The sequence below is a fragment of the Panthera tigris genome, chromosome B2 (genome assembly GCF_018350195.1).
Source record: "Panthera tigris isolate Pti1 chromosome B2, P.tigris_Pti1_mat1.1, whole genome shotgun sequence".
Classification (NCBI taxonomy): Eukaryota; Metazoa; Chordata; class Mammalia; order Carnivora; family Felidae; genus Panthera; species Panthera tigris.
The window spans coordinates 49,267,355-49,295,068 of record NC_056664.1 but is presented as its reverse complement, the minus strand read 5'-3'; the positions used below and the strand labels follow the sequence as shown (position 1 = coordinate 49,295,068).

General features: G+C 38.0%; 1 protein-coding gene and 1 pseudogene across 1 annotated transcript in view; one reads left to right on the top strand and one right to left on the bottom strand.

Annotated features, from left to right (window-relative positions):
• The window catches only part of PKHD1 (PKHD1 ciliary IPT domain containing fibrocystin/polyductin), a 475,560-nt gene that overhangs the window by 196,799 nt on the left and 251,047 nt on the right, over nt 1–27,714 (top strand). Inside the window, exons 43-47 of the mRNA XM_007095512.3 lie at nt 10,756–10,868; nt 12,118–12,223; nt 16,674–16,808; nt 22,839–22,974; nt 25,494–25,740. Of these exons, the coding sequence (XP_007095574.2) occupies nt 10,756–10,868; nt 12,118–12,223; nt 16,674–16,808; nt 22,839–22,974; nt 25,494–25,740 (737 nt within the window). The remainder of the gene's footprint in view (nt 1–10,755; nt 10,869–12,117; nt 12,224–16,673; nt 16,809–22,838; nt 22,975–25,493; nt 25,741–27,714) is intronic.
• On the bottom strand, nt 6,081–6,165 carry LOC122238987 (annotated as a pseudogene).

Sequence of the window (27,714 nt, the reverse complement as noted above, 5' to 3'; positions counted from 1 at the left end):
GCAGACCTGTGAACTGTACCAAGTCAGCAATGAAAAAATGGAGTCCAAAGCAAGCTGTTTGTTTCCCATTACATGCTATTTCTGTTCATTTACTTACCTCCTCTTATATCTACTGTACAAAAGTGAAAACGAATGCAACGTATATGTTTGGAGGATGAGGTTTTAGCTTAAGCTGGTAGCACAGGCTCATTAAACTATTCCTTAGTGTATTCCTGACATTTTCATCTTTGATGACCTTAAAAGTCTGTAGTTCTCTTTTCATTAGCTTATCAGCTTGTAGACCCTAGCACAGTGTCTGAAATATACTAGTTGTTCAGTAAAAATTAATTGGATATAATGAATGAATGTAAGTGTAACTCCATACTTAAAGCATGGAGGGAGGAAAGAGAAAAGTAAAGAATAGATTCCAAGATACCACAATCATTTTGATGACTGAAAAATAGGATGTTTAATCTGGGGCAGCATTTAAATACTGTGGGACTTAGCTCTCAGTGTTAAATCTCGCACAGTACCCTGAAGTTTTTTTAGCTGTGTGCTGTCTCTTTTGTATTCTGTTGTCTAGAATATATCACCTCTAAAGACATAGGTGATAACTGGGTGCATGTGGCAAAACCTAAAAATTATGAACTCCTCTTGACCCTTTGGGCCAATGAAAGCTATTTCACTCACTGAGCAAGCTTTAAATTCATGTTTATTAAGTGTATCCTATATGGATGGTGCACAGACAATTTTGAAAATATTTTAGAAACAGACCTTAATTCCAAAGGGATGGTAAGGAAGCTACAATAATGATGTGTTTGTGTGTGTGTGTGTGTGTGTGTGTGTGTGTGTAAGTGTGTAATACATGCAATAGGTAGAGGTGTTGTAGAAAAACCTGCTGCCTTGTAGTGTTGTTCTGGTATTCAGGACAGAGACATTCCTGTACTCTGAGGAACTGTTACATAGGTGGTGGCTTCTGTGTCTTATTATGTGAGTAGTTTAGAGCCAGACTACCCCTAAAGGGAGCGTAGTCAAGTTTTGTGTGTGCTTAGTTTTTGTTTCCTTTTCTCCTGCTTTGTTTTTAAGTGTTCTTGTGGTTTGGCAAAAAAAAAAAAAAAAAAAAAAGAGAGAGAGAGAGAGAGAGAGAGAGAGAGAGAGAGAGAGAATCCCAAGCAGGCTCTGCACTGACAGCCTGATGCAGGGTCCGAGCTCATGAGGAGTGAGGTCATGACCTGAGCCAAAATCAAAAGTCAGATGCTTAACCCGCTGAGCTACCCAGGTGCCCCTGGTAAAATATTTTTTTAAAAGTCATTGTATTTGTGTGATTTATTTGGATTTTTCATTTTTGTTTCCTTAAGCTTTTAATTCTGAAATAGTTTTAGCTTAGAAGAAGTTGCAAAAACATAACCAAGAGTTTCTCTGGACCCTTCCCCAGCTTTCCCCAGTGATACCATAACCATAACCATTGCCATATCCCTCAGTATGGTATCCCTCAGATACCATACCATAACTGTCACGATATCAACCATCAACATAGCAATATCAAAACCAGGAAGTTGACATTGGGGCAAACTATTAACTGTATTGAAGCCCTTATTTGGACTTGAAGAAAGTGACTTAATCCTAGTGGCTGGACAACCAATGGTGATAGCCTAAAACCCTTCCTCTCATATACAGGAGACTGACCTCAAAGTCTCTGGCCTGGTGGGCAGGCAGGGAAGAAACAGTTGGTCCTTAAATGTCTGCAGTGATTTATGGTTACACATGATTCCAGTTTCCCCTGACCCAGAACCTAGGACCAAATGCTCTGCCGTAGTGCACAGAATTCACCTTGGCTTCCAGTCAGCCAACCCAACAGCTCACTTGTCTTCAACCCTGCATAGGACGAGGGGATTTCAAGTGTGATATTTCTTTTTAGCTTTAATACCCACAAGTGGCCTGCCTGCCTCCCTGCCCAGGCTGCAGCTGAGCCAAGCCCGGGACAGTTTCTCTGTGAAGCAAAACCTGAGCTTTGTGTCTTCTTGCTAGTGATAGGGTATTCAAGCATGCTATTCCTGTTTGAGTATCTGAGGCACTTGTGGTATGTATTCCTCTGAATACTCCTTATGTAGGCCTTTGCCATGCTTTTCAAAACAGATTGGTGGTGGTTCTTCCACACTTCACCTGTGGCATTTAGAGCATTCCATTTTCAGGATATCTTCCCTTGACCGTCTAGCATCTAAGTCTGTGACTCCATTTATGGGGATTTCATTATCTGTCCAGAGGCTCCATCACTCTATCTTTTCAGTAGACATAACCTATGTCAACCTCAGGCTGAAAGTCTTTGCTCTCAAATATCCAGGGACTGTTCACCTTCAGAGCGCTAGAGTATCCCATGTTTATGTAGGCACTGGAAATTTCCCATGACCAGACTCCTGTTTAGGATAGTCCGTGGAAAAACCCTGGAGACAAGCCCTTTGGAAACATCCATTTAATTTGAGGGGAATTTGTTCTGGTTTGTGAATCAATTTTGTAAGGAATTCTGTGTTTAAAGGCCAATTTCAGTTCTCTAGCTCTCCCCACTCAATAGCTAATGTATATTTAAGAGCTGCCTGAAGGGTTAACTCACTTTTTTTTCCTAGTGATTATAGATGCACACCTCAAGGAGCTGGCTTACTTGGGCAGTTAATTTCTCTCTGGAATTTCTCTTGCTTGAATGTCCATAATACATTGACTTCCGCAAAGAATTGATTTCCACACAAAATTCCCTGCTTGCCTTAAACCCTTCCCCACAAGCCGCCGGCTGCCTGCATAAATATGTGGTTTTTCCTCATGAATCATTTGTAGCATACCCAATTGGAATGGAGAGTAAAAAGGGCTGGGAAGTAATGTGATCTGACTGTTCAAGTGCTTCTTTTATGAGAAAAGTGAGCCTTACCAGCTAACAGAAGACCAAAGTTACAATATTCTGCCCAACTAAAAATGCACTTGGAAAGCATTTATATTTATGTATGTGTTCACCCAGATGTTCCATAAATGCTAATGACAGTAGGGCAGGTGATTCTACAAATCTATTCGTTCGTTTAAAATACGTACTCTCTGAGCACCTGTCTGGCAAAGGTGATGAATATGGATGTAATTCTTGGAATATATTCTTGAAATATTTGAATCTTTTCCCTCCTGGGAGAGTCTTGGTAATGAATGAGCATTTCATTGGTAATGATATAGAGGTGTACGTCCAAGTGAGATGTACCTTTCTCATTGTTTATATACTTGCAGAAAAAGTGGGGTTTAAGAAGCTCCCATTCTCTAATTCTTAGTGCTTATATATTCATGGGCTTTCCCATGGCTCGTACATGTGCTAGAGACATAGCCCACAATGTGGGCTGTGTGGAAGGTGGAACTTCACATGTACTTCCCTGAGGAAGGTTCTGTTCGTGTAATCGTAACAGTCAGTAACCATGTTACTTCCTTGTGTTTCTGTGAGGGCTGAAGAGATATATTGGGCGCTTGTATTTGCCAACCCAGCCACAGTTGTTCTTTCTGAAGTTGAGAATCATGAGCACTTGTCCTGTTTGCTAGCAAGAGGAAAGAATTGAGATAGCTGGATTTGATGCTAGTAAGTGTTCTTTTTGGAAATGCCTAATGCCAGATTTGCATGTTTAAAAAGATATAAATGTTGGTCTTTCCACCAAAATTTGGAGATGTGCTACTGGAGAGTGGGTTATTTCAACAACACCTAGTGCTAGTCTAGATCAGGTTTCTCAGTCATGGTAGTATTAGTATTTTGGGTGCTATAATTCTTTTTTTTTGTAAAGTTTATTTATATATTTATGTATGTATATATGCATGTATTTATTCTGAGATAGTGGGTGAGCAGGGGAGGGACAGAGAGATAGAGAATTCCAAGAAGGCTCCATGTTGTCATTGCAGAGCCTGATACTGGGCTTGATCCTATGAAATCAACAGTCAGATGCTTAACTGACTGAGCCACCCAGGAACCCCTCAGGTGCTATAATTCTTTGTCATGAGAGGCTGTGCTCTGTACAGCAGCATTCCTGGACTATGCCACCCCAAGATTATTGGAGTCTTAGGGAAGGCCCAGGTTTCCTTAAGTCATGTTACCATCTAAAATAGTAATTCAGCTTCATATTCCATCATGTCCAAAAGTCACTTGTGCCAAGTTCCGTGTGGTAGATGAGACATGTGATTAGAATTTTAAATGGCCTCAGGAAATTGGAGAAATGCTCAGAATCCTAAATAATGAAGTACAGGAGAAAACAGGCCACTAGTCCACAAAGAAAGAAAACAGTGTGTATGTAACTGAGTTAAAAATGAGGAACGGCTGGCTAATTACAAATACCCAGGATGAAAGAGCCTTCAGGCACACAGTGAATAACAAGCTGAAGTGAAGGAAACAGCATTGTGGTTGTGTCAGCATGTGCTGGCTCCTCGATCAGGTCCTTGCTGATGCCTACTGGTCAGGCTTCCAGTGTCAGTGGAACTTTCAGAGGACTCTGGTCCTCACTTATGCTTCCCAGGAGGCAGAAGTCCTCCAGGGATTAGGGCACTGGGGCATTGGTTCCTCTTCTCACATGAGGCAGAAGTTGAGGATTGCTGGTTTTAAAACAACTTGTTTGAGTTTTCCTGCATGTTGACTTTACTTGGTTGTGGGGTGTGTGTGTGTGTGTGTGTGTGTGTGTGTGTGTGTGTGTGTGTGTATGTAGCTTCCTAGTGGAACATGTAGCACACCTAGAGGACAAGGCTCTTGAAAGTCCCCTTCTGTAGAGAGTACTGCTTTTAATGACTGCCAGTTGACTACTCAGGTTCAGAGAGCTACCTTTAATAATACCTAAACTTCTTTCATTTAGGAAATGAAGTCAATAAAGTATTAGTCTAGAATGACTGAAGCTATGGGCTGAAATGAGTTTACTCAACCTAAGGATAGAGAACAGCTACAAGTAAAAGAGTGTCCTTGGAGTCTCTATTGTTGGTCCTCCTGTGCCCACAATGGAGTAAAACTCCTTAAGCTGTATGAAAGGCTGTGACAGAGAGCTCTGCCCCTGAGCAGGCCAGAACTTCCTCCTTCAGTTCTAACACTTTTTTGTGTCCTGTCCTAACATCATTATTCATCATGGCATGCGTTAGTGTTCCATAGACATTGCTGACAATCTCAATCTTTTTTTTCTTTTGTTTTTTTGATAATGTATTGTCAAGTTAGCTAACATACAGTGTATACAGTATGGAAGATATTTACAAATGACATATCAGATAAAGGGTTAGTGTCAAAAATCTATGAAGAACTTACCAAGTTCAACACTCAAAAAATAAACAATCCAGTGAAGAAATGGGCAGAAGACATGAATAGACACGTTTCCAAAGAAGACATCCAGATGGCTAACAGACACATGAAAACATGCTCAACATCACTTATCATCAGGAAGACACAAAACCACACTGAGATATTCACACCTGTTAGAGTAGCTAAAATTAACGACTCAGGCAACAACAGATGTTGGTGAGGATATGGAGAAAGGGGAGCCCTCTTGCATTATTGGGAATGCAAACTCGTGCAGCCACTCTGGAAAACAGTTTGGTGGTTCCTCAAAAAATTAAAATAGAATCACCCTGTGGCCCAGCAATAGCACTACTAGGAATTTATGCAAAGGATACAGAAGTGCTGATTTATAGGGGCACATGTACCCCAATGTTTATGGCAGTGTTATCAACAATTGCCAAATTATGGAAAGAGCCCAAGTGTCCATTGATAGATGAATGGATAAAAAAGATGTGATAAACACACACACACACACACACACACACACACACACACACACACACACACACACAGGAATACTATTCAGCAATGAAAAAGAACGAAATCTTGCCATTTGCCACAACGTGGTTGGAATTGGAGGGTGTTATGCTAAGTGAAATAAGTCAGTCAGAAAAAGACGGATATCATATGTTTTCACTCATGTGGAATTTGAGAAACTTAACAGAAGATCAGAGGGGAAGGGAAGGAAAAGTAAGTTAAAAACAGAGAGGGAGGCAAACCAGAAGAGACAGAGTACAAACTGAGGGTTGATGAGGGTAGGTGGTGGGGGGGGGGTTGGGAAAATGAGTTATGGGCACTGGGTTTTCAATTAGCAATAATCATGCCTCGGATAAACCTCATTGGGTACAATACTGCCACTGCGCAAAGCTTGAGTTATGGGTATTGAGGAGGGCACTTGTTGGGATGAGCACTGGGTGTTGTATATAAGTGATGAATCACGGGAATATACTCCCCAAATCTCAATTTTTTCTTCTGTTGTTCAAAACAACTATGTCAGTAGACAGTCCTCATTAACTTTATGTCGATGTCTTGATAATGCTCAACCCCATAATGCTGGAGTTTAAGACCCCTCATCTTCCTTAAGCATACTCTTCAAAATGTCTTTTCCTGTTGACTACTGGGAATTAGCTCACATCCTCACCCATGCGACTCTCTGTGCCCTCTGAACTGAGCATGCCGTTTTTCCATTTGCTAGGAATGGTAGGGATTTTATACTGTCTGGAATTTTGGTGTGAACAGAACAACTCTTAGTTAAGTCTGAACTGAAAAATGATGTCCAATTTTTAGGAAATCTATATTTATGTAGCAATATCAAACAATACTCCAGTCTTGTCCAACAGATTTTACCTGGTATCTGAAAGGTTAAGTTACTCTTTTCTCATGACCACAGATGCATTTTTCAAGGAGCTGGTTTACATGGACACTTAATTAATTTTTCTCTAGAATGTCTCCCACTAGAATGTCCACGATACATTGACTTCTGCAAAGAATGTTGCTCAGTATATTTTATCCACTATTGGGAAGGCCTATGGACTTCCTTTTGGTTCTGCCCTTGACCTGGTGACATGACTTTGCATTGCACCCTACTGTTTACATTTCTTCACTTGTGCCCCATTGTTTGGCATCCTGATTCTGGGTCTTGCCTTTATTTCTCTCCTTTAGCCTACAATCTCTGACACTTCCAGGTTTGGACATGAATTGAGTTGGCTCTGAGTTATTAGCTCTGTGACTTTGAGGAAGTTACTCAACATCTACAAGATTCAATTTCTTTGTGAAATTGTAATAATTTTTTTAGGGTAAAAGTGTAGCATTTTATTTAATTTATTAATTCATTATTTTAATATAATTTATTATCAGATTGCCTTACATACAACACCCAGTGCTCATCCCAACAAGTTCCTTCCTCCATGCCTAACACCCATTTTCCCCTCTTCTCCACCACCCCCATTAGCCCTCAGTTTGTTTTCTGTGTTGAAGAATCTCTTAAGGTTTGCCTCCCTCTCTCTGTTTGTAACATTTTTTCCCACCTTCCCTTTCCCCATGGTCTTCTGTTAAGTTTCTCAAGATCCACATATGAGTGAAAACATATGATATCTGTCTTTCTCTGACTGACTAATTTCATTTAGTGTGATACCCTCCAGTTCCACCCATGTTGCTGTAAATGGCGTAATTTCATTCTTTCTCACTGTCAAGTAGTATTCCATTTTATATATAAATATTCTTTATCCATTCATCAGTGAATGGACATTTAGACTCTTTCCATAATTTGGGTATTGTTGAAAGCACTGGTATAAACATTGGGGTACATGTGCCCCGGTGCATTAGCACTCCTGTATCCCTTGGGTTAATTCCTAGTAGTGCTATTCCTGCGTCATAGCGTAGTTCTATTTTCAGTTTTTTGAGGAACATCCACACTGTTTTTCAGAGTAGCTTCACCAGTTTGCATTCCCACCAACAGTGCAAGAGGGTTTCCGTTTCTCCACATCCTCGCTAGCATCTATAGTTTCTTGATTTGTTCATTTTAGCCACTGTGACTGGTGTGAGGTGGTATCTCAGTTTGGCTTTGATTTGTATGTGAAACTGTAATAATAATACATAATTCAGAATTGTGAAAGTAAAGGAGACTCTAAAATCTGGTACCTGGACAATAGCATCTTCTTTAGAAATCTTTACTATGAGTATTATTATCACACTTGGTTCTAAGTTAGGAAAAAGGTAATTATTTCTAAGGAAAAGAAAAATTGAAAATAAATATAACTTGTACTGAGTTAGATCATCTTTTTGTGGGGATCTGGTAACAGATTCCCAACCTAATTGTCTAGGTCTCTATCCTCCTTCAGTTTTCTACCATGGCTTCCATGTGCAGTGGGCTGTTAAGGCAGCTCATGGGAAAGTCACCAGGAAGTTCATTCTTTCCAGTGTCTCTCCTGTCTTTGAACATCTCCTGGAGCCCTTGATGACTAAACAGTATAGTGTTAGTATCTCATTCACCTCCAGAGAAGTAGTTGTCAAAATGGGCTCAAAAGATCAATGATATTGGAACCACCTATGGTGCTCAAAAGTACAGAATACTGTCCTCCAACCCTTCACCATAACCTTCAGCACCTGTTAAGTCTGAATATCTAGAGGTGGGGCCTAAAAATCTGTATATCATATGCCCCAGGTTAGGGTTTCCAGACAAAACACAGCATACGTGGATAAATTTAAATCTTTGAAATATAACTAATAAATTTTTAGTAAAGTATATCCTATACAATATTTGAGATATACTCATATTAAAAAATAGTGTTTTCAATCTGAAATTTAAATCTCACTGGGCTTCAGTGTTTTTGTTTGCTAAATGTTGTTACAACTCTATGTTGCATGCACACTAAACTTTAAAAAACTGTTTTAACGAGACATTCACAGGACAGTCCCACCAAGCCCTATATATAGGTAACTGTGGCACTGACGTATTGTTTTATAGAAAGACATTTAATGCCTTGTTGGGTGCCACAGCATCACAATCCCTTTTGCTTTACATTCTCTCTTCTATGACCTGATGCTGTCCTAGTCCTGTAGCACATTCTCCCAGGAAATGAGTTGCTCACAGAAGGGACACTCCAGCTTTCTCACAGTCTTACCAGCTAGGCCATGTCATGCCCCCAAGTGATCAGGGATAAACTGTGTGGAAGTCTCTGTAGCTTCCTTTGTCCCTGTAGACCTGAGGCTGGCTGAGGAGCCTGTTTCTTGAGTTCTGTTCTATAGGTAGACATGAGCATCTTGGCCTCAGACCAGCCTCTCTGGCTGAGAGAGAAAACGTGCACAGAATTGCATAGCAGGTAGTCCAGCAGCTTGGTCTATTGGCCCTTCTTCCCTCCTACTGAAACAAAGAATAGCCAACATACTATTTACTTTACTGCCTGACATTAGAAGTTGAAAATTCAGATATCCATAGGGGCTGGGCTAGAATCATATATAAGTGAAGCAGAAAGGGTGTGGCCTATGAAAAAATAGCCATAATCCAAGAAGGTGGGCACTTCTTAGCTTCAGCTGGTCCCTGGCTATCCCATAGGAATTTGGGCTCAGTATTATTAAAAAACTGAAAGTCTGAATTTTTATATCAAGTCTCCCGATTTTAAGACATTGGAAATAAAGGCTCCTGGGTGGCTTAGTCAGTTGAGCCTCTGACTCTTGACTTCTGCTCAGGTCATGATCCCAAGGGGTTGTGGGATCGAGCCCTGTGTGAGGCTCGGAGCTGAGCATGGGACCTGCTGAAGACACACATGCTTTCTCTCTCTCCGTCTCTCTCTCTCTCTCTCCCCCTCTCTTTCTGTCCCTCTCTCTTCCTCTGCTCCTCTCCCTTGCTTGCATGTGTATTTACTCTGTCTCTAAAAAATTATAATAAAATAAACAAAATGTTGGAAACAAAGTAACCATTTTTGTGAACATTAGGTAGGCCAACCAAAAGACCTTTGTGTACAATAATAAACTCTTCAGGGAGTTAGTTTTCTACTCCCTCTTAAATTATATTACACAGTGATGATTAAATTGTAGGTACATGATCAAGTTTGGAAAGATAATCCATTGTGTTCAATTTGATCAGAATTATAGCCCAAAACTCATATGGTCTAATGGAGAATTTAAGTTTTATATGAACATATAAAATACATCAAATTATTTAGATAGGAAATCGTATAAAGAAATATTAAGGTTGGGGCACTTGGGTGGCTCAGTTAGTTGAGCGTCTGACTTTGGTTTAGGTCATGATCTCACAGCTTGTGAGTCTGAGCCCCACATCGTGCTCTGTGCTGACAGCTCGGAGCCTGGAGTCTGCTTCAGATTCTGTGTCCCTCTCTCGCTGTGCCCTTCCCTCGCTCATGCTCTGTCTCTCAAGAATAAATAATAATAATAAAAAAAATTAAAACAAAGAAATATTAAGGTGATTAATCTAGTGAATATAAAGTACACTGAGGAGATTCAAGATGTGTTTGAGCTCAGACACCATGTCTCAGAACTAAGGCATAGTTAGTACAATCACTGGCCTTCATCCCATAGCCAAATCTTTGATTTGTTCAAAGGATTAGAGAGGATGCTTTGTGTAGACTTGGCTTTAAGGTACGCCTTTGCCCCTATATACTGTTGCGTACACCAAAGAGGAGGGCTTGGATTGATGACAAAGTAAGATTCCCTGTATGGAAGATTACAAGAACATTTTAACATGAGATATCACATATTAAGGTTGGCAAATTACAGTTGAGCTGAGCTGTGTGGGGGAAGAAAAATGAGAGTATTTCTGATCCCTGAGGTGAGGCAGGGTTGGGGGAAAGATGGCGGTGTGTGAAGAGTAAATGGAAGTATGAATATACCTCAACAGAAAGTAAATAAAAAAGCAGAATATTCACATAGAAGAGTCTTTCTCTCTGGCAACTTCATTGTATCTGGAATAACTATTATTTAACTATCCTTAATTTCTGTAGGGAAACAGGGTGTATGTTGCTGGTTTGGGCTACTTTTTTCATCTTGTGACCAGACAAGCATCACAATCTCCACTTCTCTCCTTCACTCAGAATATTGCACATTCTTGTACAAGGTAACCTTGGGGAAATTCGTCTGTAATTTTGATGTAAGGGTAATAATTGAACATTTTTTTTGTACAATGCTCTCAGAGAGGGTGTAATCTGGGGCATGCATGTAAGATTTGATGGACGTGCCTTTGTATGCATTTGGGATCATAAAAGTTTGGTATTGAAGGGAAGGAAAGTGACAGGGAAGTCACTTGAGAGGGCAGCAGGAAAGAGTGCATCTTTTGTGTCCAGAGGAGAATTTAGTAGAGAAGTTAAAGTTCCAAGTGATTAGGAGCAACCAGGAAGCAGGAGTGACTCGTCTCAGGAGCCCAGTGGGGTGAGGAGCCTTTGGGAAGAGGCTCTTTGCCTGTGACATGTACCCATTAATAGGGAAGGGGACTTGTTCAATATCTTTGGTACATGGAAGTAAGGTCTTCTGCTAAGAGCAAGATCTGGGAAGTATGTTGGAAACATGGGAAAAATTCAGACTTCAAAGTCAGGCCCTACTTCAAATTTTGTCTTTACTCCTAGAAAACTGGCTTGGTTGTTGTTGTTTATTTAAGAGTCAGGTCCCTCATTTATAAAATTTCAGATCTACACTGAAAGTTTGATGTGGTCTTTAGAGATGACTCATATAATGTACATAAGAGAACACCTGGAATACAGTAGGAACTCAAAAATTGATAGCTATAAATAATTACAATGATAATAGTATAGGAATACTGCTATGATGGATAGTGATAGATGAGTGGAATAAGGATTAAGAACAATTGCTGTGTTATGTTGAAGGGCCAGCTGAAGATAGGATTAGCACATATGCCACGAATTTATCATGAAGATTATGACGTTTTACCAAGGAGCTGTCAGAAGCCCTGTAGTGTGAGCAAAGAAGGTACCCTGAATACTGTGAAAGTAGGACATTTCAAGGAGAAGAACAAAAGTTTGAGGGAGAACGGTTCTGGTGTTCACTTTCTAGAATGTTCTGATGAGCAAGGCACAGGTATCCACACCCCTAGGAAGGGTGAACCTAGAGAGAGACTGGGAGAACAGACTGGGATGGTGGCAGTCTTCATCTGCTGAGATTCAAGAGCAGGTGATAGAGGGTAACAGAGAGGAAAGACTGAGGGATGGGCAATGCTGGACTGGACAAGGGGTCAAGGATATTATCTCTACTGTCCTTACTCATTACCTTCATTTTATATTTTCCAATGTGAAAAAGTGGGACATTTGAAACATGGAAAGTGGCTGATTTTCACTCTTTGTTTTATTTTCGAGGTGTGGCCTCTTTGTATACCCTCAATTTCAGCCACCTTGGGATAATGGCAAGGGCCTCACCGTGTTCCAAAACTTCACGGTTTGGGGAAGTGCAGGTGGTGCCCAGGTAAGCTGTGTTAGTTTTTTATTAAATTGTCATTTGTTTTCTCATGGTGATTTATTATGCATCTCTATTTAAATGGGGATAGTATGGGAGCCACTGCAATATTATCATAGTTGTATGGGACAAACAGCATCATAGATGTGTGGAAAAGTTGTTGAATGAACGAATTCCTACTCAGGAAACCAGGGTCAAGTCATTTCCTCTACAGTGACTTTTCAGCAGCTCTACTAGAGAACAATAGAATTGTAGTGATAGAGATTTACAAGCAGGAGAGATCATAGAGGTCATCTGTTTCTTATCTCCCATGCCTATTTAGAGATAAAAATTAAGGCTCAGAAAGTAAAAGATTCCCCAAACGTCACACAGCACCACCAGCTGCAGAATTCAGACCCCAAATGTTGTGCATTTGGTACCTTAATATCTTGAGTAATGCATGCTTCAGTCTTAAAAAAGTACTGTTCATCCCTGGAACATGAAAATTCCTGCTCAAAGTGTCATTCTTATTTTTATCAATGAGCCACATTTTCTTCTATTTTCTTCAAAAGGGAAAAAGTTTGTGTTCAATCATTCACTTTTCATTACTTCAATGATTTCTGGTAAGGAAGCTTTGGATGCTCACTCTTAGCAGCAACTTGTAAAATTAGCCAGGGTCACTATTTGGTGCTACACAAAGAAAATTATATACACTTGATCTCTGTCATTTAGCAATCTGGAGCCTAAAATACGTAGATGAAGCAATATGTTTACAGGGCACTCAGGAAATAGAATAAAAACATATAGTTAAGTTACATTAAGAAAGTTAGACATTAATTTCACATACCCAACAAGAGGAAGACAACTGTGGATGGGGAAAGCCCAAAAATGTGTAATTAGGGTAGCTAACAGGAAGAATCCCAACTGCCTTTAGTGTTTTGTTCTTATTGAATTTATACAGTACTTTGTTCCCATAAACATCATGAGTAAAGGGGTGACAAATCGAGTGGAAACATTGATTGAGTGGCCTCTTACACAGAGAAGCAATTCATGACTTGAAGAGTTATGCAATATCTCCATGCCCTTGAATAGCCTTATTTTAAAGGAAATAACCTAATAAAATGAGAATATTAGAAGGTGATCATGAAAGTCAGTTTTCTCAAATTCTGCAGTCAGAAATGCTAAACCCATAAAAACAAAAAACAAAAAAACAAAGAAACAAAAAAACCCATATCCTTAAAGATGAAACTCTTGTGCACTCAAATTGAATTAATTAAAAAGTTCAAACAATGTGAATGCTTTTGTAATTTCACTTTTATGAGGAGAATAAAGTAAAATTAACATGATAGGGAATTTAAAAAGTGATTCCCACCAAAACAATCCTGCAAAAAAATAAGAGAGATTTACACTTCTTATATAAAAAATTACTATAAGGTAATAGTAATCAAGACAGTGTGGTATGGGCACAAAGAGAAATATGGATAAATGGAATAGAATTGAGAGTCCAGAAATAAATCCACCCAGTTGATTTTTGACAAGGATGCCAAGACCATTCAGTGGGGGAAACAATAGTCTTCTCAATAAATGGCACTGGAACAACTGGATAGCCACACTGAAAAGAATGAAGTTGGATCCTTACCTCATACTATTTACAAAAGTTGACTCAATAATGGATCAAAAACAATGTTAGAACAGAAAGTACAAAAAAAATCTTAGACAAAAACAAAGGAATAAATCTTCATGATCTTGGGTTTAGTTAAAGATTCCTAGGTATGACTCCAAAACAAGCAACAAAAGAAAAATGGATAAGTTGGACTTTATCAAAATTAAACATTTTAGTTTAATGGACTCACTAAACTAAAGGACCTCATCAAAAAGTGAAAGCACAACCTATACAATGGGAGATGATATTTGCAAATGATATATCTGATAAGGGAATTGTGTATCTGGAATATATTAAGAACTCCTATAGCTCAACAGTAAAAAGACAACCCAATTAAAAAATGAGCAAAATATTTGAACGGACAATTCTCCAAAGAAGATATACATATGGTCAAAAGCATGTAAAAAGATGTTCAACATAATTAGTTATTAGAAAAATGTAAGTCAAAACCACAGTGAGATAGCACTTCACACCCACTGGGATGGCTAGAATCAAAATGATAACAAGTGTTGATGAAGATGTGGAGAAACTGGAACCTTCACACACTGTCGATGAGAATTTAAAATGGTCTAGATGCTTCAGAAACCAGTATGGCAGTTCCTCAAATTGTTACACATAAAGATATGTGTATGATATGATCTATCTACTCCTAGGTATATAAGGGAAATAAAACATAGATCCACAGAGAGACTTATACTCAAATGCCTACAGCAGCATTATTCATAATAGTCAAATCGTGAAAAAAAACTCAAATATTCAACATTGGACAAATGGATAAATATAGCGTGGTGTATCAGTAGAATGGAATATTATTGAGCCAGAAAAAATGAAATGAAGTGCTGTTATATGCTACAACATGAGTGAACTTATGGAAACATTATGCTCAGTGAAAGTAGCCAAGTCCTACCTATGTGATGTTAGGCAAATCTCATTATTTTTTCTTCATAAAGTGGAAAGAGCAATCATACCTAAAGGATAAATTTGTGTTGAGAGTTAAATAGGTGACCATAAGGATGCCTGGATCTTTGTGTTTACATAGTAACAGCCCTTATTCTTACCATCGTTAGTGAATAGGAGTAGATAGTGATAGATCAATGTTAACAGTGATGTCTCTGGAAATTTTACATTGATAAATACCTTCTGCATCCAATAAAAATACATTGTGTTCACATTTCGTAAACTTATGTTATTAGGTATATCTGACTATATTCTGGTCATTAGACATAAGTGTCATGTATACAGATACTTGAACAGAAGATTCCATTGGGTAAAATTTCAATTGTGTATAAACATAGATTCATATTTATTTGATGACATTGATATTGATATTTTCTCATTTAATGATCTTAATAACCTTGGGGGGAACTGTGCCATTACTAGAGATCCCTTTCTCTCTCCCTCTCTCCCTCCCTCTCTCCCTTTCTCCCTCTCTCCCTCTCTCCCTCTCTCCCTCTCTCCCTCTCTCCCTCCCTCTCTCCATCTCTCTCTCTCTCTCACTCGCTCTCCCTCTCACTCTTGAGAGAGGAAAAGAGAGAGAGGGAGAGTGAAAGGGAGAGCACTAATGTCATACAGCTAAGATTGCTGGATTCCAACTCAATGTGACCTTTGAACATATATGTTAATAAGAGTTGAGAAGAATATCCTTTCCTCACCATGTCTCATAAATGCAAAGTGATTCTTTTAGAAGAGAGAGAGAGATGAAAGCACTTTCTGAAAGGTGTATTCACACAACAAATAGATGATTTTTGCTACTGTGTGTTGGTTTGCTTTTAAAATCACCAGGTTCTTAGCTAATGTGAGGTGTTAGCTGTTTTTAAATATGAGTATATTTGCCAGATCTTGGGCTGATGCTTGTAAATAGGTCACAATTCTTACCAAGTTAACAGTTTAGATTATACTTATTTTGTTTAAATAAACCTTCGTGTCTTCAAAGATGTATCATTTTGTAAAAGCTGTTGGCTCATACATAATGGGATATGCAAGCTTTTTGTTTCATGAAAATTCAAGCTTAAAGACCGATTGACAAGTAGAAGCACGATACTATGATAAATCAAGGCTACTTTGGCCTTAATAGGAAACTTCCACGTGAAGGTATGAATGTAAATATGATGCTATTTAATAAAGAAATAAATGCTGTGTTAGGTAATTTGCTAGTCCAGACCTCCACCTTGATTTTGAAGATGGTTGAACTGAAGTCCAGGAAAAGTTCAATGTCTTGCCTGAGATCATATAGTTAGTTAATATCAGTGGTAGGTCAAAACCAAGAGCTCTGTCCTCCAAACTAGTGGGATTCTTTCAACTCTAACAAACTAATTTTGTTAATATTCAATCCCTATTTGGGCCCACTCACCCAAGTTGTCATAAATATATGTGCACATAGCACATTTTTAATCTGTAGTCATTTGGAATTACTTATTTCATAATTATATTTTTTATAATAATAGTAACATATACTACCATGAAGAAAATAGTAAGTATTTGAGTTCTTGGATGCTCTGTTTTTCTCCATTAATTTTGTGTGATTTGACAATTGCAAGTTTATTTTAGATAAGTGAAGAATTCACACTGACATTTTTAATGTAACAGTTATTACGAGGAGAAATGAAAAGTACAGAGGGGATGTTACCAAAAGGGACTAGTTAGTACTGACCTGACAGCAACTTTGGGATGTCTGTACAGATATTGATGGACAAAAGCTGCTTAAATGTGGTATAGCATGCTTATTTATACTTAATCAATAATTAAAGAAGCTATAGGAAGTCTGCAAGAAAAACCAAGCCTCAGACCTTTGCCATAACATATGCTGTTATTTTATAGATTTTTAGAAGTAGCAATCTTCACCTGAAAAACTTCCAAGTTTATTCATGCAGAGATTTTGGAATTGACATCTTGGAAAGTGATGCAAATACTTCAGTTACTGACAGCTTATTACTTGGTTATTTTGCCCACAAGGTAAGTGCCTTAGTGTAGTTGTTTTAGACTGTCTATCAAAACAGAATTGTTCATGCTCGGTTCCCTAGTGACCCAGGGTATGTAATTTTAATAGTATTCTTTAGTGAATCTTGGGTTTAATTGGTAGAGATTAGAAGAACTTTTTATTTGTAACAGTGGTGGTATCTATGATGAAATTCAAATGTACACAAGGTTTTAACGTTATGAGTCCATATAAATCCTAAAAGCCATGAGTAGCTTGCCAAATTCTTACTTGGTTGCAATTTAGCATTATTTTCACTGCAATTCAGTAATAAACCTAATGATTTTAGATTAATTTACCTTTACTTCACAAGGGTTATAGAATAGCAAAACTTCACATTTTCTCTTTGTATTGTAGTTTGCCATGTTTCAATATAAACATTTTGTTCATAGGGTCCTTATTGTTTTTAGAGTGCCCCTCCTCACCAAAGAGGTAACATGAATTTATGTTGCATAGTATACTAGAGTACCTTAGATGATTCCCTAATACTTGCCTAAGCATGGGTTTCTACATGATAAATATCAGACTACAGATGACTTCTCTGCCACTGCATGACCAGGGTACCAGAATGTAGATGAGGCAAAACAAATCTCCCAGATGCAGAACTAGAAGTAGTAATTCCCCTTAAGGGAAGTCCAGGGTTGCCATTGGTCTTAGTAGGCTTCACACCTGTAATGGACCCCTTTAAATTCTTAAGAGAGTTCTAGAAAGAGCTACATGTATATTCATATCACATTGTCATAACAATCCTAGATGAAAGAAACCTACTGTATTTCTGGAAACAAAGGAAAGAACAAATTCTTTACTTTGGTTCTGAATACCTTGACCTATTGAAATTTAAATAAGTATAGCTCTTGGAGGCTATTGTATAGGTATAGATAAAAATATTAAGATTAATGGGGCGCCTGGGTGGCTCAGTCGGTTAAGCGTCCGACTTCAGCTCAGGTCACGATCTCACGGTCCGTGAGTTCGAGCCCCGCGTCGGGCTCTGGGCTGACGGCTCAGAGCCTGGAGCCTGCTTCAGATTCTGTGTCTCCCTGTCTCTCTGACCCTCCCCCATTCATGCTCTGTCTCTCTCTGTCTCAAAAATAAATAAAACGTTTAAAAAAGTTTAAAAAAAATATTAAGATTAAAAAGATGATTTTCTTAAGCTTCATTTTTTTATGTTTAATTCTCAAAGTTAATTAAGTATTTTTTGAACCATCATTTTCCGGAGGGAAATACCTGCCCATTTTTCCTTTTCTCTGAAAGGATTATCACCTTGAGAGATGAATCTTCTTTTTTGACTGCAGAATTTTCAAGAGAGGATGGAACCCAGATGTAGATTCTCTGATACCGGTAGATGAAAGGCCCTTAAATTCCTTGGAAATAACCTTAAAGAAGATGCCAAAACAAATGTCCATCAGGCTGAGTCAGTAACTGTCCTGGTAAATTAATGTCACAGCCTCTTAATTGATACTAAGTAGACATCATAATTTAGGGGAGAGTGATACAAACTAAGATACAAATTATGCCAAAAGGGTGTTTATCACGAGATAATAAAACATAATTCTGTCCTTGGGGTGTGATTCACTAGGAATGAAATGCAGCCTAGGGTCTCTCAGTTTTTAAAGAAAGTACAGGAGAAAAGTCCCTGAATAGATATTAAACAGCTTGTTCTAGAAGAGATCTAGATCCTAGTTAGGCACACAAAGCATAAAACCATGGAACTTTAGATCTAATTATCCCTTAGAAGTTGATCTAGTTAAAACTTATGAATTTACCGGTAAACAGATGGAGAATTTGAGAGGTCAAATGATAGCCCAGGATCTATGCCCAGTATTGTGGAGCTAGGATCACCAGCATACCCTCTTACCCTTGGTCAAATACTCTTCAAATCATACGTGGAAGATAGCTTTGGCAATGAGCATTGCCTACTCCAGTATTTCCTGTAGTATTTTTCATGCAAGGCTATTTCCAAGAGGGGGTCTGGGAAAAGCAAGATTCTTAGGTTAATTATAATTATCATATTCTGCTTACCATACACCCATCCCCTGAAATTTATATTCCATATTAACACTTAAAGGGCTCTGTGAAGTTATAGGGTTAAAAACAAAAAGAGGAAAATATCTATACATCTTTATGTAATGCAGTATTTCTCAGATTTATTTGGGAATCTCTTTATTGTCACATGAAACTGTGTCAGTTGTTAAAAAGAAAAAAAAAGAGAGAAAAAAGGAGGACTGACCTGTCTGTGGTTGGGGAACTCTGATTTTAGCTTCTGTCTTCTGTGCCTGCCATTCCTTTAGGAATTTAGATTTGTGGCCTATCTATTCTTAGACCTTCCACCCACACCTAATTGGTGGCACGCCATTACCAGTGAGTCCTAGCCTAAAACAAACAGTACTTTCTGGGAAACACTTTTTATTAAAAGAAATTATGTCTTGTAAGTATATTTGTGTGTATGTTGGTAACCTCCTGGTCAACACTACCTTTATATTGAGGTGGGTGGAATAGCTTGCAGGGAGGATGGCTTTAATACAGAACAAGACATGTCTTTTACCACTGTGCTCCCCAGTATGACTGTATTTTATTTGTGTCAGTTTTCTTAACATCCTATTTTATTAGCATCCCCTTTCACTCTCAAAAGTGGCCCGATTTGGATGTAAATTATGGTCACCTGACTTTGGGAAGTATCTGTAGCTTGGTTATCTTCTCATTGTTATTGTAATTAATTTGAGCAGATGACAGTAGTTTAACATGTATCTTATTTAGGCAGATGCTGATGGGTGGCTTCATTCTTCCTCCTGTTTCTCTGGGGTTATTTCCTATTTTCAGTTGCGGATTTGTCTTCCTTAATGTAGACCTTTCATTGTTCTGTTTCTCTACATTCTGTTGTAAGGCCCCTTCTCTTCTCAATGCACTTGCTCTCCCTGGGAGAAATCTCATTTTCTCTAGTAGTTTCAATTACTAGACATGCTGATGTCTCCCATATATTTGCACTTATTTCTACCATTTTACTTTGTCCTCCCACTTTGCATTCAGTTTTCTTTTTTTTTTTCTCTACTTTTCAAACTTGATTTGTCTTGCGTTGAAGGGTATCCTTTTTTTTATGTTTGCCTGTTTGAAAGTTACTCGTTTTGTTTTGGTTATTTTAGTTATCGACCTTAAATTTTCAACAGGCCTGTTTGTCTTAATGAAGTCTAAATTACAACAGCATCCTTAAACTTTGCCTGAACAATGAAATGACCTTATACTCTTTCAGCTTCTTTCTTCCTTCCCTTCTTGTATGCTACTTGTCTTTAGTATCTGTTCCACTTCTTAAAATAAATGTGTCATGGAAGCATAACATTTATAGAGAAAAGTGCACCAATCACAAGCAAAGAACTCGATAGATTTTTATAAAGCAAACGCGATGGACATACCACCCAGATCAAGAAATAGAACATTATCTGTTCCTTTGAAGCCCATTCATGGCTCCTCCCACCCAACCCCATTCCCCAGCTCCCTGGCCAAAGGGGAACCATTACTCAGACTTCTATAGGCATAGGTTAATTTGAAATCTGTTTTTGATCTTTATATAAATGGAATCATAGAGTAGGAATTCTTTTGTGCCTGATTTCTTTGGCACAACATTATGTCTATGATATCCATTCATGTTTTTATATGTTTCAATAATTTGTACTTCCAATTGTTATGTTGTATTGCACTTCATGACTATACCACAGTTATTTATTTATTTATTTGTTTATTTGTTTATAGAGCAAGGGCTGGGGAGGGTCACAGGGAAAGAGAGAGAGAAAGAGAGAGTCTTAAGCAACCTCCACATTCAGCACAGAGCCCAACACCAGGCTGGAACCCACTACCCTGGGATCATGATGTGAGCTGAAATTGAGAGTCAGATGCTCAAGAGACTGAGCCACCCAGGCACCCCTATACAACAGTTGCTATTGATGAACATTTGATTATTGCCAGTTTTCAGCTATTACCAGTAATGATTTCATGAACATTCTTCCGTATGTCTCTTGGTGTTCGTGTGCATGTACTTCTGTTGAATATATGCCAAATTGTAAAATTGCTGAGTCATGGGATATCCATTCAGTTTTAGCAAATAATGCGAAACAACAATCCTAAGTGTTTATACTTGCACCAGCAGTTTGGGAGAAGAGTGTCACAGATGCACCCTGAAATTTCTTCTGACCATCATCTTGGAGTTTTCCTGCATGTCTCCTTAATATTGGATCTCTTGTTCCTGATTCCCACATTTTCCTCCTTTGTGATTTAATTTCTTATTGTATTAGAACATAGCCAATAGTAAATTTCTTAACAAAGTGGGGGCTATGGAAGTAAATATTTTGAGTTACAAATGGAGACCCTCTTATTCCTAGGTTGTTGGTTATGGAATAGCAGTTTGCAGTTCATTTTACCTTGACAATTTGAAGGCAAAGCTCCACTGCCTTCCAGCTTCTAGTTTTGAGGTTGAGTAGTTTAAGATATTCTGATTCTTGGTCAGTTATATGTAACCTTTTAGTTTTTCTGCTTTGGAAGTTTTTGGAATCTTGTTCCTGGTATTATGTAGTTTCAGGATGATGTACCTTGTGTGTTTTTTAGTTGTAACCACTGTATTAGGGAACAGATGAGATTTTCCATTTAGAAAACATATCTTTCCCATCTGAGTAGCTTTCTTAAGTCATTTCTTTGATAATTCTGTCCTCTTATTTTTCTTGTTTTCTTTTTTGAAAGAATTTTTATTTGGATATTGGACCTCCTCGGTTCTTTTTCTACTTTTCTTAATTTTCTCTCTGATTTGCCCACTGTCTTTTTATTCTGTTTTCAAGGATATTTCCTCAATTCTTTTCTATTGAATTGATTATTTCTGCTCTCCTGTTTTTGTTCTTTTTTTTTTTTTCTGAAAAATCCCTTTTTGAGCTTCTTCATGGCTATAATATAGTTATTTCTCTGCGGTTTTTTTGATAGTGTTTAAATGTTCTTCTGATTTCTATACTGATTGTGTCTCCACTGGATTACTTTTCTTCTTTCTTTCTATCACTGTCTTTCATGGTGGAGACCCTCGACAAATGTCTGGTAATCCTCAGCATACAATTATTTTCAAGTGTTGAACAGTGAAACACTAACAACTTAATTAGACAGAGTTTGTTGAAGAGATTTTGCGGAGAATAGTAGAAGCAGGTTTTTTTTTTAGATTTTCTAATTTTAATTTTTAAAATTTTTAAAATTTTTTTGATGTACCATTCTATGATTTTAAACATCTGTATACATTTGGGTAAACACTACCACCACCACCATAATCCAGATACAGAACAGTTGGTTCAACCCAACTTACTGTCTCAGGCTTCATCTTTGTGGCCACATCTTACTCTCAAGTCTAACCCCTGGGAATCTCTAATCTATTGTCTGTCACTATAGTTTTGTCTTTTGAAATGGAATCAGATAGTATGTGGCCTTTGAGACTGGCTTCTTTCACTCCCAAATGCCTTCAGGATTTACCTAACTTGTTGCAAGAAGCAGGATTTTATTCCTTATTATTGCCGGGTAGTATTCCACTATATGGATGTACCACAATGTGTTTATCCATTCATTTGTATGAGGAAATTTGAGTTGTTCCCAGATTTGGTGATTACAAGTGGAACTATTATAATCATTTTTGTAAGGTTTTTGTGTGAATGTAAATTTTCATTTCTTAAAAGTAAATAAATACCTAGGGGTTGAATTGCTAGGTCATGTGATAAGAGTATATTTAACTTGATAAGAAAATGCAAACCCATATTCCATAGTTTTTATGGCCATGTGGAAGTTATCAGCACTGGGTATCATCACTATATTTTCTTTAATCATTCTAATATGTGGATAGTGTGTTCTACTGTGATCCTTTGTCATATCACGATTTGCAAATATTTTTTTTCCACTCTATAGCTTGTCTTTTTATTCTCTTGTTTTTATTAACATATTACAAATTGTATTTCATGTGTCTACTTCCCGTCTTTTTTTTTCTTCTTTCCAAATCACAGGAAAGCCAGTGTATGTCAGCTGGGATCAAAACTCCCAAGAGATGGGAACTGATAATATCTAACACAACCTTTGTTAATTTTGATCTCACTGACTGTGTGTCCATCAGGACCTGTTCTGGCTGTTCCCAAGGACAAGGTAAGTTGTTTTAAGACATAAGACAGACAGGAAAGAAGGCCAACGTTCAAGTAATATGATAAATAGTGGCAAAACCTTTGTGACTCATCATTTCTTTCAATTATAAGATTGCATCAGTAGAAACTGCTTCTCTGATCTCCTAAAGGAAATCTCAGTGGTGGTCAGGTACTCCCACTATGACTCTTCTAGCTCTCCATTCTTTCCCTATGATGACATCTGTTGTACTTCGTCATTACGGTGCCCTGTCTCTGTTGGACTCAGAGCTTCATAAAGGCAGGGACCATGACCTCATGCTCAGAGGTTTGTCATTCATACCCAGAAGCTTGGTGCCTCAAAGTCAGTTCATTGATTGAATATAAATGGAGTTGGGTGGATAGATATATGAACATAAACTAACACACATGCAGCCTTTCCCCAAAGAGCCAGAATGGAGTACTTTATGTTTTCAACTGCCCAAGGCTTGGTGTATACCTAAAGAGAACCATAGGAATTCTTGTTTACTTGTAAACCACATCTCTGAGGTAGTGAGAAATACCTTGGAGGACTCATGGGCCAAGGTGAAAAGAAGTCTAGAGCAATCTAGTTGATTTGATCATTGTAAACAGCCAAACCAAGTAATTCAAGTAAATATGCTCTTGTGGTTTGAATCACCAATTTAGATAATTGTTTGTTTTTTTAATTAAATGAATAATCAGCAAGTCTCCACTTTACTTTTTTTTCTGTATAGGCAGAGTCAAAGACTGTTTTTATTTGGGTGGCATCTGAGTTTAAGATTATAGAAATAATAATAGGAATAAAAAATGCCTTATGGCATTCACTTCAAATTAAAATCCCTCAGTTCTTTAATAGCTTTACTGTTTCATATCATTCACGGGACACTAAAGAAAAACACACTACTTATGACCTCGAATGTCTGCTCACTGGATGATCTGGGCTAAGTCATCTCTTTCATTTGCTTAAAAACTGTGCATTCCAGTTCTGTCTGAGGAACTGGGGTGTATGAAGATGAAAAATACATAATTCTTCTCTTCCAGGAGCTCTTGATCTAGGTACAAAAATAAATGTTAAGCAGGTCACTGTAGTTAAGTGTGATGAGTACAGTCCTAGAGGACTAAACAATGTCAGTGAAGGGAGCAAGAAAGGGATCAGGCAAGATATCATAAAGTTGCTCTTGAGCAGAGTTTTGAAAGATGAATACAATTTACAAGGGAGAGATAGGCAGAGAAAACTTTCTAGAAATTAGGAACAGCATATATAAAAATTTAAACTCCAATAGGACTGAATTGTAGACCTGTGGGTGGTTGTGGTATTGGATGAACTATAGAAATTGCAAGAGGTAGAATCATGGAGTCTTTTTTTTTTTAATGTTTATTTAGTGTTGAGAGAAAACAAGTGGGGGAGAGGCAGAGAGAGAGGGAGACAGAGAATCCCAAGCAGTCTGTGAACTGTCAGCCCAGAGCCCAATGTGGGGCTTTATCTCATGAAGCATGAGATCATGACCTGAGCTAAAATCAAGAATCAGACGTTTAACTGACTCAGCCACCCAGGCACCCCAGAATCATTGAGTCTTGAATGCATGACTTAACTCACTGCATGGATTCTACTGGGATGCAGACTGAAAACATCTGGGCCACTAACTATTTGTATCTTTTCTTTTTTCTTTTCCTTTTTGTGTATTTCTGATGTACGTAACACAAAAATATAGTAGCAAATGTACTGAGACTCGTTTGCTGAGTTTTTACATTTTAATGAAAGGGGTATGGGAATTAGAAAGCCAGTCAGCTGGATCAGCAGCACTACTGATGAATCACATGGAGGCAGGGTGAGGGAAACACTGCAACAAGTGTCGCCCTGCCACTAATACTTAAAAAGGTGCTACTATTAATATTTACCCACATGATTGATTGAATGTTGAGGGTATGTTTACAATATGAGGTTCATAAGAGATAGGGGTAGACTCCCTAGAAGAACTAGAGGAGAAAGATTAAAGACTGAACCACAGCACCTTTACAGTCAGTAACTAGTAAATTAGTCATCTGCGTCTCTATTTCCCACTGTACCAGTTTCTCATCCTTGGCACTATTGGTATTTTAGGCGGGATAATTTTTTTGTTGTGGGGACTGTCCTGTGCAGTGAGGATATTTAGCAGTGTCCTTGCCTCTCCACCCACCCCATGCCAGTAGCACTGCCATCTACCCACCTGTGACAGCCAAAAATGATTATTAATAGTGCCAAGTGTCCCCTGGAGGGCAAATCCTGGTTGAGAATCACTGCCCCAGGATACAGGCTGCGTGAAGGCATTGCCAATACTGATCTTGTTCCTGTCTGTGTCTCTAGCTCATACCACAAATCCTGGAATATGGTAAACACTCAGTGGATTTTTCTTGAATAAATAAGTGAATCATAACTCTATAAATATGCAGTTTAAAGTGCTAAAACATCCTAGTGAATTCAGCTGCCATTTCTTACAACAGTCTTTTGTGCCGCGTGTAACAGCCTTTCTGTCTTCCAATTTATAGGTGGATTTCCTGTGAAGACCGACCAGTTGAAATTTATAAACTCTCCAAATTTAGTAGCATTTCCATTTCCTTATTCAGCAATTTTGGAAGATGTGGATGGGTCTCTGTCTGGGAGAAATAGAAGTCATATTCTTGCTTCTATGGAAACCCTTCCAGCTTCTTGTTTGGTCAACGCAAGCTTCAGTCAGATTGTTCATGGCAGTGTCTGTGGGGAAGATGTTCACTTTCATCGTATGTCTATTGGTTTGTAAGTTGAATTAACCATACTGATCAGCTTGCCAGTGAGCATATCATTCAGGCTGTTGGGGTTGGGGCTGTTTATTGAAGGGATATTGTTTTCTATATCCTATTAAAAATATTTAGTTAGATAAAAATGATATGGGAATACGCTTGACAGCTGTCAAATCATAAGTTTATGGTAGTTTGAGGCTTATTCAAATGACAGCTAACTTTCAATATTAGTAGACCAGATCACTTAGCCCATGACCTCTTATTGACATTTTGAGCTAATGGCATCTTCTTAAAAAGACTTGGAACCAACAGAGAATTTGAAAAGTAACTTTTTAACTTTGTAGTGGTATTTTATTTTATTTTTTTATTTTTTGAAAAATTTATATTTTTTAATTTAAATCCAAGTTAGTTAACATGTAGTATAATAAAGACTTTAGGAATAGAATTTTAGTGATTCATCACTTACATATAACACCCAGTGCTCATCCCAGCAAGTGTCCTTCTTAATGCCCCTCATACCTTTAGCCCTTTCCCATACCCAGCACCTTGCCAGCAACCCTCAGTTTGTTCTCTGTGTATATGAATCTCTTATGGTTTTTCTCTCTCTGTTTTTATATGATTTTTGCTTCACTTCCCTTATGTTCATCTGTTTTGTAACTTAAATTCCACATATGAGTGAAATCATATTTGTCTCTCTGACTTATTTAGCTTAGCATAATACACTCTAGTTCTATCCACCTTGTTGCAAATGGCAACATTTCATTCTTTTTGATTGCTGAGTAATATCCCATTGTATATATATCTACCACATCTTTATCCCTTCATCAGTCAATGGACATTTGTGCTCTTTCCATACTTTGGCTATTGTCAATAGTGCTGCTGTAAACATTAGGGTGCATGTACCCCTTTGAATCAGCATTTTGTATCCTTTGGATAAATACCTAGTAGTGCAATTGCTGGGTCATAGGGTAGTTCTATTTTTAAGTTTTTGTTGAACCTGCATACCATTTTCCAGAATGGCTGCACCAGTTTGTATTCCTACCAATAGTGCAAAAATGTTCCTCTTTCTCTGCATTCTTGCCAACATCTCTTGTTGTCTGAGTTGTTAATTTTAGCCATTTTGGCAGGTGTAAGGTGGTATCTCATTGTGGTTTTGATTTGTATTTCCCTGATGATGACTGATGCTGAGCATTTTTTTCATGTGTCTGTTGGCCATCTGGATGTCTTTGGAAAATTGTCTATTCATGTCTTTTGCCCATTTCTTCACTGGATTATTTGTTTCTTGGGTGTTGAGTTTGATAAGTTCTTTATAGATTTTGATACTAACCCTTTATCTGATTTGTCATTTGCAACCATCTTCTCCCATCCCGTTGGTTGCCTTTTAGTTTTGCTGATTGTTTCCTTCACAGTGCAAAAGTTTTTATCTGGATGAGGTCCCTATAGTTCATTTTTGCTTTTGTTTCCTTTGCCTCTGGAGACATGTCGAGAAGTTGCTGTGGCCAAGATCAAAGAGGTTGTTTCCTGTTTTCTCCTCTAGGATTTTCATTGCTTCCTGTCTTACATTTAGGTCTTTCATTCATTTTGAGTTTATTTTTGTGTATGGTGTAAGAAACTGGTCCAGGGTCATTCTTCTGCATGTCATTGTCCAGTTTTCCGAGCATGATTTGCTGAAGAGACTGTCTTTTTTTCCATTGGATTTTATTTCCTGCTTTGTCAAAGAAAGATATTTAAATTAGAAATATTATTAAAAAATTCTTACAATGTCCATTCTCATTTATATACATGTCTCCCCAAGCTCTTTTTAAGTGTTCAGTATGCTCTGGGGAAGCAATTGATGATGCCTTCCTATTATTTGCAAAGTTGCTCCACTCCAGTTCATTTTCCTTGTTAATTTCATGAACTATTGGATTCGTACAATACATTTCCTATTAATATTGGAGCAAGGACTCCTTGGCTATGCTAGTCAAAGTACCATTAAGTCAGCAGCTAG